This window comes from Pantherophis guttatus, chromosome 13 (genome assembly GCF_059756535.1).
Source record: "Pantherophis guttatus breed Tessera chromosome 13, ASM5975653v1, whole genome shotgun sequence".
NCBI lineage: Eukaryota > Metazoa > Chordata > Lepidosauria > Squamata > Colubridae > Pantherophis > Pantherophis guttatus.
This window is the reverse complement of record NC_142075.1, coordinates 10967986-10981858: the sequence shown is the minus strand read 5'-3', so window position 1 is coordinate 10981858 and position 13873 is coordinate 10967986. Positions and strand designations below refer to the sequence as shown.

Sequence of the window (13873 nt, the reverse complement as noted above, 5' to 3'; positions counted from 1 at the left end):
TTAATGATGAGATTCCGTCTGAGGGGAATGTAATTAAGGAAACATTAGAATGCACAGAAATGGATAGACTAACGCTTCCTATTAAGGATAAAGAAGAAACTGAATATTTTTCGATATGGGACATATTTTATCCATGGCTAGGGAATAGAAACAGAAGTTAGAAAGGAGGAGATATAAAAAGGAGGAAATGCTAAAGTGGAGAGTTCTTAAAGAAGATGATGTTAAGTATTATGGTTATTATATTATTTTGTTGATGTTGTTAGTTGCGAAGTTGTGTCCGACCCATCGCGACCCCATGGACAACGTTCCTTCAGGCCTTCCTGTCCTCTACCATCCCCAGGAGTCCATTTAAGCTCCCGCTGACTGCTTCCATGACTCCATCCAGCCACCTCGTTCTCTGCCGTCCCTTTCATTATATTATTATATTATCAATATTACAGTGATGAATATCACAACAAATATGTGTATCATGATAATTTAAAAATAATTGTACCCAGGCCACAAACTGTTTGATGAAAATTGAATGTTATATATAAATAAAACGAATAAAACCTTAAATACACACACACACACACACACACACACACATATATATATTCCTTTTAATTCATAGGTATAAATGTGTGATATTTTTGCAATCAGGGTTTTTTTCCTATGTTGAAAAAAGATGTTAAATGGCCATGGTGGGATGAAATCTCTAATCATCGCTTTCAGGCCTGTCAGACATTTTATGTTGTTTCTTCTTAGACTTACGGGAGTCTATATATATATATAGACCTATATATATAGGTCAGGGGTGAAATGCTCCCAGTTCGGACTGGAGACGGGTGGTTCGGAGAACCAGTAGCAAAAATCCCTGCCCACCCCCCCATGCCCAGCTGAGCCGCACAATCATCAGAGGCTTTTTTTCTTTTAAATGCCTTTGACGATCCCAGCTGAGTTGCCTGATGATCAAGGCAACTCGGCTGGGATCGTCAGAGCCATTTAAAAGAAAAAAAGTTTTTTTTCTTTTAAATGCCTCTGAGGATCCAAGCTCTGACGATCCCAGCTGAGTTGCCTAATCGGCAATCAGGCAACTCAGCTGGGATCGTCAGAGCCTTTTGAAAGCATTTTTTTTACAAACTCTTCCCCGAAGAGGTTTTTTTTTTTAATTTGATTTATATGCTGATTTATATTGATTTATATTTATAGGTTGTAGAAAAAATGGTTTTAAAAGTAAAAAATAAAATAAAATTGGCCACACCCAACCAGTCACATTACCCCCCCACCAAGCCACGTCCACAGAACCGGTAGTAACAAATTGTAGATTTCACCACTGATACAGGTCCCTTCACCGGCTGAACATCTGCAGACAAAGCGAAGGATGGAAGGCCAACGCCAAGCCAGGAATGGTGCTGAGGACAGCCGCGGGCTGCCCGCGTCTCCCCCATCCAGACGCGGCAAGGAGCCTCCCCTTCTTCGCCTCTCGAGCGCCCCCTGCCGCCGTCCCTCGGCCTTCACCCGCCACCCACGTGTACCGCAGCTCAGTTTACAACTTCGCTATTTACCCGAGTGTGTTAATTCCGACGGCCAATCAGCGGGCAGGAGGTGTAGCTCCGGCAGATTAAGCTTCCAATCAGCACTTTACCTCCAAAGTTTTTTTTTTCTTCCCACCCCCCCTTCCACTTTCTCTTCTGCCCCCCCCTCCGCCCCCACTTTTCCTTTCCTCCCTTCTCCTCCCCTTTCCTCCCTTTCTGTAAACCACGTTGAGTTTGTCTGTAGGAGTTAATTATTATTTTCTTTCTCCCCCCCACCCCAAAATCTGGGAGGGCTTCGCGATTAGTCCCAGCCGAGAGTTTTTGCTGCCTGCCTGCCTGCTGCCATCGACTCCCGCTTCCCTCCCCAATTCCCGGCTTCTGCAGCCCAGTTCCTGGGGGCCCCTCGACTACAATTAAAATGTTTGACGGCCCCTTCCTGTTCTTTACCTCGCCCCCGCTCTTCGCTCTGCTGCTCGTCCTTGGCCAAGCGAGTCCCGAGACAGGTAGGAAGACTCTGGGCTCTTCTTCCTCCCTCTTTCCCTTCCCGGAGCATCTTGGCTAGCTACGGACGGATCCCTCTCGGGAAGGGGGGGAAACGGCATTGTGGGGGGGGGATGTTTGCTGCTTGCAAAACGCCTCTTAAACGATGCGGCTGGTTCGGGGAGTTTGCAAACGCCTTGCCTGCCAAGTTGCGGGGTGCTGCAAAGCCACAAAATGAGAGGTGTTGCAAAGCCCCGAGATTTGGGGTGTTAACAAAGTCCCGAGATGCGGGGTGCTGCAAAGCCCAAGATGCGGGGTGCTGCAAAGCCACAAAATGAGGGGTGCTGCAAAGCCCCGAGATTTGGGGTGTTAACAAAGTCCCGAGATGCGGGGTGCTGCAAAGCCCAAGATGCGGGGTGCTGCAAAGCCACAAAATGAGAGGTGTTGCAAAGCCCCGAGATTTGGGGTGTTAACAAAGTCCCGAGATGCGGGGTGCTACAAAGCCCAAGTTGCGGGGTGCTGCAAAGCCACAAAATGAGAGGTGTTGCAAAGCCCCGAGATTTGGGGTGTTAACAAAGTCCCGAGATGCGGGGTGCTGCAAAGCCCAAGTTGCGGGGTGCTGCAAAGCCACAAAATGAGGGGTGCTGCAAAGCCCCGAGATTTGGGGTGTTAACAAAGCCCCGAGATGCGGGGTGCTGCAAAGCCGAACTGCACGCGTCTTCTTCCTTCCGTACCTTCTCCCTTTCCCTCCCTCCATCTTCTGCTCTAGACGGGAAGGGGGGGGTGTCCCATCCCCCCCCTATCCAAAACGGACGCCTCTTGTTTCCAGATTGGAAATATCCTACTTTTGCAAGAATCGGGGGCGGTGAGCGGAACGCTTTAAGTGCCCCAACCCCCGCTAGGGTGAGAGATAGGACTGGATCGGGTGCAGAGCCGCTTTTGCGAAGCGCTTCTCGCCCCTCGGCGCGTGTGTGTGCGTGGGGGGGGGTGTCTTCAAGTTTATTTATTTATTGGTTCGATTTATATGCCGCCCTTCTCCGGAGACTCAGGGCGGCTTACAATGGGTTAAGCAGTAGCCTTCATACTTTTGTATATACCTGCTTAGTAGGGATTTTGCTCCCCCCGCAAGCGGTATTCTTTTTTATACAAAGTCAGTTTATTGCCCCCACAATCCGGGTCCTCATTTTACCTACCTCGGAAGGATGGAAGGCTGAATCAATCTTGAGCCTGGTGAGATTTGAACTTGCAGTAATTGCAACAGCTGGTGTTACTTAACAGTGCTTTAGTCTGCTGCGCCACCAAGGCTCAGTCAGATAGGTGCCTTTATCTGTGGTTGGGAGGGTCTCCCTTCTTCCGTGTGCCCTTTGCTGCAAAACGAGAACATGTTGCCACGAAGGTAGCAATTGTGAAAAACGGTTGTAAGTCGCTATTTTCAGCGACGTGACTTTGAACGGTCACTAAGTGAGGTGTTGTAACTAGAGGACTACCTGTACTTGAGTATCTTGTAGCTGTTTTATTGTGGAATTGTGCTGTGTGCTGTCAGGTTTCTTTGTGCTTGAAGATAATTGTAGGGCAGCAAGATCTGGCTGCATTCACCGGAAGTGGAAGATCTCTAGAAAGAAGTCCAGGCAGGACTTCTACTGTGTGTTATCTCAGTGGTGGGTTTCAAATTTTTTTACTACCGATTCTGTGGGTGTGGTTTGGTGGATGTGGCATGGCTTGGTGGGCGTGGCAGAGGAAGGATACTGTAAAATGTCCATTCCCACCCTACTCCAGGGGAAGGATACTGCAAAATCCCCATTTCCTCCCGATCAGCTGGGACTCAGGAGGCAGAGAATAGATGGGGGTGGGGCCAGTCAGAGGTGGTATTTGCCGGTTCTCCGAACTACTCAAAATTTCCACTACCGGTTGTCCAGAATTGGTCAGAACCTGCTGAAACCCATCTCTGGTGTATCGCATTATAGCCTCCCTGGCCTTATATGCATTTGCTAAATAAATTAATTTAGAAATCTCAGTGTGAAATTCTGCAGGGCCACTATTGGCATACAAGGTACTCTTGTGAGAGATTCCATGTAGTGCTTCCTCCTTGGTTTTCTCCAACCTTGATCTGGAGCCCTGACAAGAGATTCTGGACTTTAGCTTAGATAAAACCTGACAGTCTCCTTCGGAACTTATCTAAGTTTTTGCCTTCAAGAAGCTGTGGGTGCTTCATCACTGGAGGCTTTTAAGAAGAGACTGGACCGTCAGTTATCTTGAAATGGTATAGGTTCTCCTGCTTGATCAGGGTCCCTTCCAGCTCTATTCTGATGGATTGAAATCCTGCAAATCCTAGGTCCATTCAAGAAGATAAGAAGAGCTTTCTGGATCATGCTCTGGATCTTTCTAGTCTAGCTAGATCCATTTGGGAAACTCACAGATTTAGGATGGAGGATAAGAGCATTTTTTTTTTCATTGTCATTTTCTAACAACTAGCACCGAAGGTCAGGGGTTGACTCCTCCTAAGCTCAGAATGTTAACAAATTAGAGCAGGGGTCAGCAACCTGGGGCTCTGGAGCCGCATGTGGCTCTTTCATCCCGCCGCTGCGGCTCCCTGTTGCTGGTCGGCTCCACAATTGATAGGGCTTTCAGTTAGGATAGGTAGAGGAAAAAGGACGCTGTGCTAGGGGGAGACTCTATGGTAGTGGTGGTGGTGGGGAACCAGACTTCCGGTCGGCATAGGAAAAAGGACGCTGCACTAGGAGGAGACTCTATGGTGGGGGGATCCAGACCTCTGGTCGGCTCCAGAATTGAATGGGGGCTTCCGGTTAGGACCTTTGTGGCTCTTTGAGTGTTTAAGGTTGCCGACTCCTGAATTAGAGGAAAAAAGTTGCTTTGATTACGGGAGATGGGGGTAGCTGGATGCTTCCTGATATCAACCCTTCTTCTCTTTGTCCTTTGCAGTTGTTGCAGAGCTGGCCATGGTGATTCCAGAGCAGGTTCCTCTCGACAGAGTCTATTTTCTGCAACCCCCCAAAAGTGGCCCTAACAAGGCTCGGAGGCGACGTTCTGCATCCCTACCGTTGGCTGAAGATGCTGCCCAATTGCTGATTCGCCTGCCTCTCAGTGCTGGGCTTCATCCTACCTCTGATCTCTACCTGATGCTCCACCACGATGATCAGTTTTTGGCTCCTGGTTTCTCCGTAGAAGAAATCGACGCGAACCGAAGCATCCGCCGTCATCATCAGGCAGTAGACCAGCTCTGCTTCTACACGGGCCATGTGCTCAACCGCAGTCACGAGTCTTTTGCTTCACTCAGCACCTGTGGTGGACTGGTAGTTATCAGCATCAACCTATTGTCATTGTGGGGTGTGTGTGTGTGTGTGTGGATGGATAGAGGAAGGCACAGTCTTGCAGAGTGTGGGTGTTTGTAGAATAGAGACGAAGGTTTGAGGAATCAACAGGAAGGCTGGGAGAAAAAGGGGACTGGAGGCTAAAACATACGAAGGACGGTTGCAGGAACTGGGCATGGCTAGTCTAGTGAAGTGAAGGGGAGACATTTATTTATTTATTTATTTATTTATTTATTTATTTATTTATTTATTTATTTATTTATTTATTTATTTATTTATTTATTTATTTATTTATTTATTATATTTCTATACCGCCTTTCTCCCATAGGACTCAAGGCGGTGTACAGTCAAGAAAAATATAGACACACAAACATCATAAAATTGCTAATTAAAATTATTATTATAACATAGTTTGGCCCAATTAAATAGAACCTAAAATTAGATAACATTTAAAAAAATCATTCACATGTTCGTATGTTTAGCCCCGCCTGTTGGAACATCAGGGTCTTGAGGGCACGGCGGAGAGCACGGAGATCAGGGATATTTCGTATCTCGGGGGGCAGTTCATTCCAAAGGGTTGGAGCCCCCACAGAGAAGGCCCTCCCCCTGGGAGTCGCCAGTCGGCATAATTTGACTGACGGTACCCTGAGTAGTCCCTCCCTGTGAGAACGAACTGGTCGGTGGGAGGCTATTGGTGGCAAAAGACGGTCTCGTAGGTACCCAGGTCCTAAACCATGGAGCACTTTAAAGGTGATAACTAACATGATAGCAGTCTTCCAATATTTGAGGAGCTGCCACAGACGGGAAGGGATCAAGCTATTCTCCAAAGCACCTGAAGGCCAGAGAAGGAATAATGGATGGAAACTGATCAAGGAGAGATTCAACCTGGAAATAAGGAGAACTTTTCTGACAGTGAGAGCAATCAACCCATGGAACAGAAGTTGCCTTCGGAGGTTGTGAGACCTTCATCACTGGAAGCTTTCAAGAAGAGACTGGACTGCCCTCTGTCAGAAATGTTGTAGGGTCTCCTGCTTGGGCAGGGGGTTGGACTAGATGACCTCCAAGGGCTCTTCCAACTCTGTTAATCTGTCCTCAAATTGGGTTCATCTCCTTGGTTGCATCACAAAGGTTGCACGTTTGTGCTAGCAAAACATTGGAGACTTTCAGTCGCATATTGATATAGAGATTCCTGTTCAGCCAACCAGACATGAGGCAGAAAAAAGATAATTCCTAAAGTATTGAATGAAAGCTGAATTTAATGGGCCACATTCAATATCCAGTCAGAAGTTTAGGAATCCCCCCCCCTTCTCTCTCTCTCTTTTCTTTGGCAAACTTTGGACTTTTCTTAGCCACCTTATAATACTCTTCATGCAAATTGTGCCATTTTGACTAGATGTGTTACAGAATAGAGTTGGAAGGGACCTTGGAAGTCTTCTAGTTAGGGGTGAAATCCAGCAGGATCTTATAGGTTCTGGAGAACCGGTAGCAGAAATTTTAAGTAGTTCAGAGAACTACCACCTCTGGCTGGCCTCAGAGTGGGGTGGGAATGGAGATTTTGCAGTGTCCTTCCCCTGGAGTGGGGTGGGAATGGAGATTTTGCAATATCCTTCCCAGTGGTGGGTTCCTTCCAGTTCGGTCCGGTTCGGCCGAGCCGGTAGCGGTGACGATATGACGTCACTGAACCTGTTCTCCCACCCCCCCGCCCTCCTACCCCCCCCACATTATTCTTACCTTTTATTTGGACCCACCCCCAATCTATTGCTGCCTCCTGAGTCCCAGCTGATGACTAGAGGGAAAAAAACTGTTTAAACTCTTGCCGCGGGGCTTCAAAGGGCCGCCCTACGGCTGATCAGTTTTAAAAGCAAACAAATGAGTCGGGTCGTAAGTGCCAGGACCTTCCAGAAATGACTCTGACCAGCTAGCCACGCCCCCTAGTCACATGACCTCCAAGCCACACCCACAAAATAAGCCACGCCCACAGAACCGATAGTAAAAAAATTTAGAACCCACCCCTGATCCTTCCCCTGCCATGACCACCAAGCCACACACACAGAACCGGTAGGGAAAATTTTTGGATTTCACCCCTGCTTCTAGTCCAACTCCCTGCCCAAGCAAGAGATCCTATACCATGCCAGACAAGTGGCTGTCCAGTCTCTTCTTAAAAACCTCCAGTGATGGAGTGTCCATGATTTCTGAAGGCATTCTGTTCCACTGGTTAATTGTCCTCACTGTTAGGAAGTTTCTCCTTAATTCCAGGTTGCTTCTCTCCTTGATTAGTTTCCATGCATTGTATCTTGTCCTGCCTTCTGGTGCTTTGGAGAATAAATTGACCCTCTCCTCTTCTTTGTGGCAACCTCTCAAATACTGGAATACTGTTATCGTGTCCTGTCTAGTCCTTCTTTTCTCTAGACTAGCCAAATCCTGCAACCTCTCTGGGGATTGAGTGGCGAAGTCTTCTTCACAGGGAATACCCTGTTTCCCCGAAAATAAGATAATAAGCCCAATTGGGCTTTTGAGTGCATGCACTAAAATAAGCCTCCCCCCGAAAATAAGCCCTCCCTGAAAATATTTAAACACAGAGCTGGAAATCAGGTAAGCTGGCAAGAGGAGCCCCATCTTGCTCCTTGTGCCCCAAAATAATAAGACCTCCCCGAAAATAAGGCCAAGCGCTTATTTTGGGGTTCAAAAAAAATATAAGACAGGGTCTTATTTTTGGAGAAACACGGTATTTCAGAGACCTGAAAGTCCTGGTAGGGATGCTGTGGTACAGATAGTCCTTGGCTAACAACCATTCATTGAGTGACCAAAGTTACAACAGCACTGAAGAAAGGGATTTGTCGCCATTTTTCACACTGAAGACAGTTGTAGCATCCCCATGATCACGTGATCCAAATTCAGATGCTTGGCCACTGATTCATATTTATGACGGTTGGAGTGTCTTCGGGGTCATGCTATCACCTTTGGCAAAGTCAATGGGAAAGCCAGAGTCACTTAACAGCCGGGTTGCTAACTTAACAACTGCTGGGATTCACTTTTTGACTAGGAGCAGGTCGTAAAATGGGGAAAAAACTCATGTAACCACCGTCTTGCTTAGCAAAGGAAATCCTGTGCTCAGTTGTGGTGTTAAGTCGAAGTCTACCAGTGGCAGATTCTGCGCTGAACTGGAAGTTAGACTAGGTCATTTCTAAGGTTGCTTCCGTTCCTTATATTATGAGTCTGTGTAGGACCCTCTAATAGGGATGCTGTGGCTCAGTGGCTAAGACGCTGAGCTTGTCGATCGAAAGGTCGGCAGTTCAGCAGTTCGAATCCCTAGTGCCATGTAAAGGGGTGAGCTCCCGTTACTTGTCCCAGCTTCTGCCAACCTAGTAGTTCGAAAGCACGTAAAAAAATGCAAGTAGAAAAATAGGGACCACCTTTGGTGGGAAGGGAACAGCGTTCCGTGCACCTTTGGCGTTGAGTCATGCCGGCCACATAACCACGGAGACGTCTTCGGACAGCGCTGGCTCTTCGGTTTTGAAATGGAGATGAGCACCATCCCCTAGAGTCGGGAACGACTAGCACCTATGTGCGAGGGGAACCTTTACCTTTAGGACCTTCTGTCCTTTCCCTGCCTGTGTCTTATTTGCCCTTTGGGGTAAAAGCTCTGTGGAGTTTTAGTTTGGAAAGATGACAGAGCTTAACAACGGAGATATATGCTCTGCCTTAGGTGAGCACCTGCAGCCAGATAATGGAATCCCAGCAGCTCCCTGATTGATGTTAGAAAAGGAGCTTACCACTAAAAGTTTCTTGGGGCTTAGAAGTGATCTGGCTACTTTCCCTTTTGAAAAGCTGTCAACATTTTTTTTCTCTCTCTCCTTTGTTAATCTCATTCATGAGCTGCCGAGCGTTCAGAACTCCCTTTCTTGGGCCTGCAGAGTTGTACACACCAATGGGTGGAAAAAACTCTCAATTAAATAATAATAATAAAAAAAAGAGGAGCAGACAGGTGGGAATTTTAGCTGTGGTAACGTTGATTGTCTGAGACAGGAAAGCAGCACGACAGAGAGATTATGCACCCTGCTAGCCAAAGGTTTAATGCAGAATTAGAGATGGGTGAAGCAAATCTCTTTTTTGCTTTTTTTGCAGGGTATTGCAAATAAGGGTGTGTGTGTTTTTTTCCCCCACCTTTTAAATATTTTGGAAATGAGGGTTTCTTTTGCATTTGTAATGTCTTGGGATAAACAAAAGCATCCCACAAGAATCGAGTCACAAAATAGTGCAGCAAGCAAGCTGCTTCATGCTACAGGCTATAGACCCTGGAGAGAAATAAGAAAATTCAAGGACATTGTGGTTTGTTGCTTTCCTCCTAGATCTGATATTGAAATTCTCCCCTGTGTTAAGTACATTGTTTGACCCTCCTTCCTCGTCCAAAAACTCTGGGATTGTTAATCGGAATCCCATCTGGGGAAGGATGAAGCCATGATTGTGAAGAGCAGTTACACTTATGACATCTGTGCACCATACATAAATCAAAATAACATGGGCTAAACAATGAGTTAAGCACTGGAGCAAGAAACATGGACCAGCTCCTATGGCTGATCCCCTTCCAGCTTTGCTAAGTGCATCAGCATTGGCAGAGAGTAGACGGAGGGAAACACTCCACATCTTGAAAAGTACTCCTAGATCTGAAATAGAGAACATAATATAACTTGGGACAGCTGTCGGCTTTATGAAGACCGAGCCCAGTTTTGTAAAATGCAAGAGCCCTTGCACTTAGACTTATAGCAGTGGTGGGTTTCAATTTTTTTTTACTACCGGTTCTGTGGGTGTGGCTTGGTGGGCGTGGCGTGGCTTGGTGGGCATGGCAGGGGAAGGATACTGTAAAATCTCCATTCCCACCCCACTCCAGGGTGGGGTTACTGCAAAATCCCCATTTCCTCCCCGATCAGCTGGGACTCGGGAGGCAGAGAATAGATGGGGGCGGGGCCAGTCAGAATTTTTACTACCGGTTCTCCGAACTACTCAAAATTTCTGCTACCGGTTCTCCAGAACTGATCAGAACCTGCTGAAAACCACCTCTGACTTATAGACTGCTTGGTAGTGTAAACCACTACTCTGGGTGGTTTACATTGTCAGCCTATTGCCCGCAACAATCTGGATTCCTCATTTTACCGACCTCGGAAGGATGCAAGGCTGGCTCAAGCTTGAGCCCGGTCACCAACCTAGAACTAAGGAGAAATTTCCTAACGGAGAGTTAATCATTTAATCAATGGAACAACTTGCCCCCAGAAGTTGTGGGTGCTTCAACACTGGGGGGTTTTAAGCAAAAACTGGACAGCCATTTGTCTGGCATAGTTTAAGGTCTTTTGCTCAAGCAGGGAGTTGGAGTAGAAGACCTCCAAGGTCCCTTCCAACTCTGCTATTCAGGATCGAACTCCAGACTGCGGGCAGAGTTTTCCTGCAGTACTGCCTTCTAACCACTGCACCACCAGGGCGCTGTTTTGGCAATGGAGACAGAAAAGCATTAAGGCAACTGAGACTGATGTTTTGTTTTGTTTTTTAATTTGATTTATATGTCGCCCTTCTCCAGAGACTCAGGGCGGCTTACAATGCGTTAAGCAATAGCCTTCATCCTTCTGTATATTTATACAAAGTCAGCTTATTGCCCCCACAAACTGGGTCCGCAATTTACACACCTTAGAAAGGATGGAAGGCTGAGTCGACCTTGAGCCTGGTGAGAATTGAACTCGCAGTAATTGCAGGCAGCTGGATGTTAAATGCTGCCTTTAGGAGGCATTAGCCTCCTACGCCACTCAGGCTCTGGGTTGCCTCCCCAGTAGCTGTATTCTGAACTTAAATGGCTTCTGGTGTTTTTTTTTCCTCCTCTGTCTCTGAATCTACTTCTTGCATTATAGAGTGAGCTGAAAGTATTGGTGATTGAGTTCCATTGTTAAGTGGAGTTCCGCCCCATTCTGTGACCTTCCTTGCCACAGTTGTTAAAACGAATCACTGCAGTTGAGTGAGTCACGCGGTTGCTAAGTGAATCTGGCTTCCCCATTGGCTTTGCCTGTAAGAAAGTCGCAAAAGGGACGGTGCAACCGTCGTAAATATGAGTCTGTGGCCAAGCGTCTGAATTTTGATCACCTGACACGGGAAGGCTATAAGGCAGTGATGGCTAACCTTTTTGCCGTCGCGTGCCAAAAGTGGGGGGAGCGTGTAGGGTCACACACGTGCATGCCCATACCCACAATTCAATGCGCCTCACCCCCCCGCGTATGCATACCCGCCCTCCCCAGGCTCCAGAAGCTTTCTAGGAGTGAAAACAGCCTTCTCCACCCCCCCGGAGGCTGGAAACAACTTCCAGTGTGCCCGGAAGGCCTGAAAATCAGTTGGCCTGCGTGCTCATGTGCGCTGCAGCTGAGCTAGGGCAATGCTCGTGTGCCCACCGATATGGGTGGGCATGCGTGCCATAAGTTTGCCATCACGGCTCTAAGGGTTGTAAGTGTGAAAAATGGTCCCGAGTCACTTTTTTTCAGTGCCGTTGTAACTTGGAACTGTTATAAGTTGAGGGCTACCTGTATAAGACTGGTTAGCTTGTTAGCGCCCAAATATTGATCACGTTTCCATGGAGATTCTGCAAAAGTTGTAAATGTGCAAAATGGTCATAAGTCATTTCTTTCAGTGCCATTGTAACTTCGAACGGTCTCTAAACAAATGGTCGTAAGTCGAGGATCACTTATAGTCCTCAGCCAGCCTGTCTGGCATCACGATGTCATCCATTTCCTCATAATAATCCTCCAATAATTCCTTTGTGGGAGTCTCCAGAAGTTTTGAGACCAAGTCAGAGAAGAATTTACCTCGCTTAAGACCCTTCGGCTCACTTTACTTGACAAATTAAACTTGCAAGTTAAAGCAAATTAAACTGGCTTCCTTCCTTGACAAATTCAGTAGCCCTATTTTTTATTTTTTATTTTGTTTTACGTGGTGCTTGACACAGATTTGGCCCATTGTTTTTGGCTTGGGGTTTCGTACAAAGGAAACAGAATTATTGGGGGAAAGCATAGTACAGTTAATCATGAATAACCCCGCTGTAGTAACACAGCTTATGCGTGTTTTAAATTTAATTGCACTGTCTAGAAATATGACACAGTAGAAAAACTTGTGGGAGGTCTCATTCCCATATAGATTATTCCTGTCTGGAGTTGCCGCTTCAGACGCTGGGGAGAGATCATGTTTCTCTCTACTCATAATTTCATTCACTTAGAAAACTACCTTAGAAAAACTACCTTCCTTTCTTTTTAGAAGAAAGTTGGGGGATTGGATTCCCACTGTACATCAAAAACTACAGATACGGTAAATGCAGACCAAGGAAAATGTAATGCTTCGTGTAACGTGGAAAGCATCATTCCGGAGAAAAAAATTATATACGGATAGTCCTTGATTTATGACCGCAATTCAATGGTGAAATGTAAAATTTGTTACTACCGGTTCTGTCTGCGTGGCTTGGCGGGGGGTAATGTGACTGGGTGGGCGTGGCCAACTTTTTTTTTTTTTTTTTTTTACTTTTAAAAGCATTTTTTCTACAACCTCTTCGGCCGAAGAAGTTGCAGAAAAAAATGCTTTTAAAGGGCTCTGACGATCCCAGCTGAGTTGCCTGATCATCAGAGGCTTTTATTTTCTTTTAAAAGCATTTTTTTTGCTTTTAAAAGGAAAAAAAAAGCCTCTGATGATCAGGCAACTCAGCTGGGATCGTCAGAGCCCTTTAAAAGCATTTTTTTAACAACCTCTTCTGCCGAAGAGGTTGTAGAAAAAATGCTTTTAAAAGTAAAAAAAAAGCCTCCAATGATCGCACGGCTCAGCTGGGCATGGGGGAGGGGAGGGATTTTTGCTACCGGTTCTCCAAACCACCCACCGCCATCGCTACCGGATCAGGCGATCCGGTCTGAACCGGGAGCATTTCACCCCTGCCACAATTGGAACTGGAATTTTGGTTGTAACCTCGTGATGATTGTAAATCCAGGCAGCCTGATTTAATGACCATTTTTAAAGGGGTCATTAAATGAATAACGCTGTCGAAAGCCCAAATCTATTCTTGCAAGGGGACATTTTTTGCCGGAAACCAGCAAAAATGTCACAGATTGTGGTCACGTATCTGTGAGATGCTGCACCCAGTTGCAAATATAAAGCAGTAACCAAGTGTCCGAAGGCTGTCGTGTGAACTGGAGGAGGTGGGGCAGCATGAGATTTTACCATGTTCAGAAGTGCCATGAAGCACCTTTTCTGAGCTCCTTAAACTCCGACTGGTCATTAAGCGAGTCATCATAGATTGAGGAGTATCTGTGTGTGACCACTAAGATTGGATATTGACTTGATGTGGCACAATCCAAAGGTGTGAAGCAACGGAAAGGAATTTCTTTTATTTTATTTAGAAAATATACGGCATTACTAACTGTACCGTGTTTCCTCGCAAATAAGACCCTGTCTTATATTTTTTTGAACGCTGAAATAAGCGCTTGGCCTTATTGCCATGCGCTCAAAAGCCCTTTACCTTTACCTTTAAACGTGACC

The 13873-nt window shown here is 46.3% G+C and overlaps 1 protein-coding gene across 4 annotated transcripts in view; it reads left to right on the top strand.

Annotated features, from left to right (window-relative positions):
* Positions 1–1655: 1655 nt before the first annotated feature.
* ADAMTS17 (ADAM metallopeptidase with thrombospondin type 1 motif 17) overlaps positions 1656–13873 on the top strand; it is a 165518-nt gene continuing 153300 nt past the window's right edge. For 2 of the 4 annotated variants that reach the window (XM_060694810.2, XM_060694809.2), the window contains exons 1-2: positions 1656–2020; positions 4938–5308. In XM_060694810.2, coding sequence (XP_060550793.2) covers positions 1936–2020; positions 4938–5308 — 456 coding nt within the window. In that variant the 5' untranslated portion in view covers positions 1656–1935. The remainder of the gene's footprint in view (positions 2021–4937; positions 5309–13873) is intronic. The other 2 variants (XM_087878323.1, XM_087878322.1) reach the window with 1 other exon arrangement.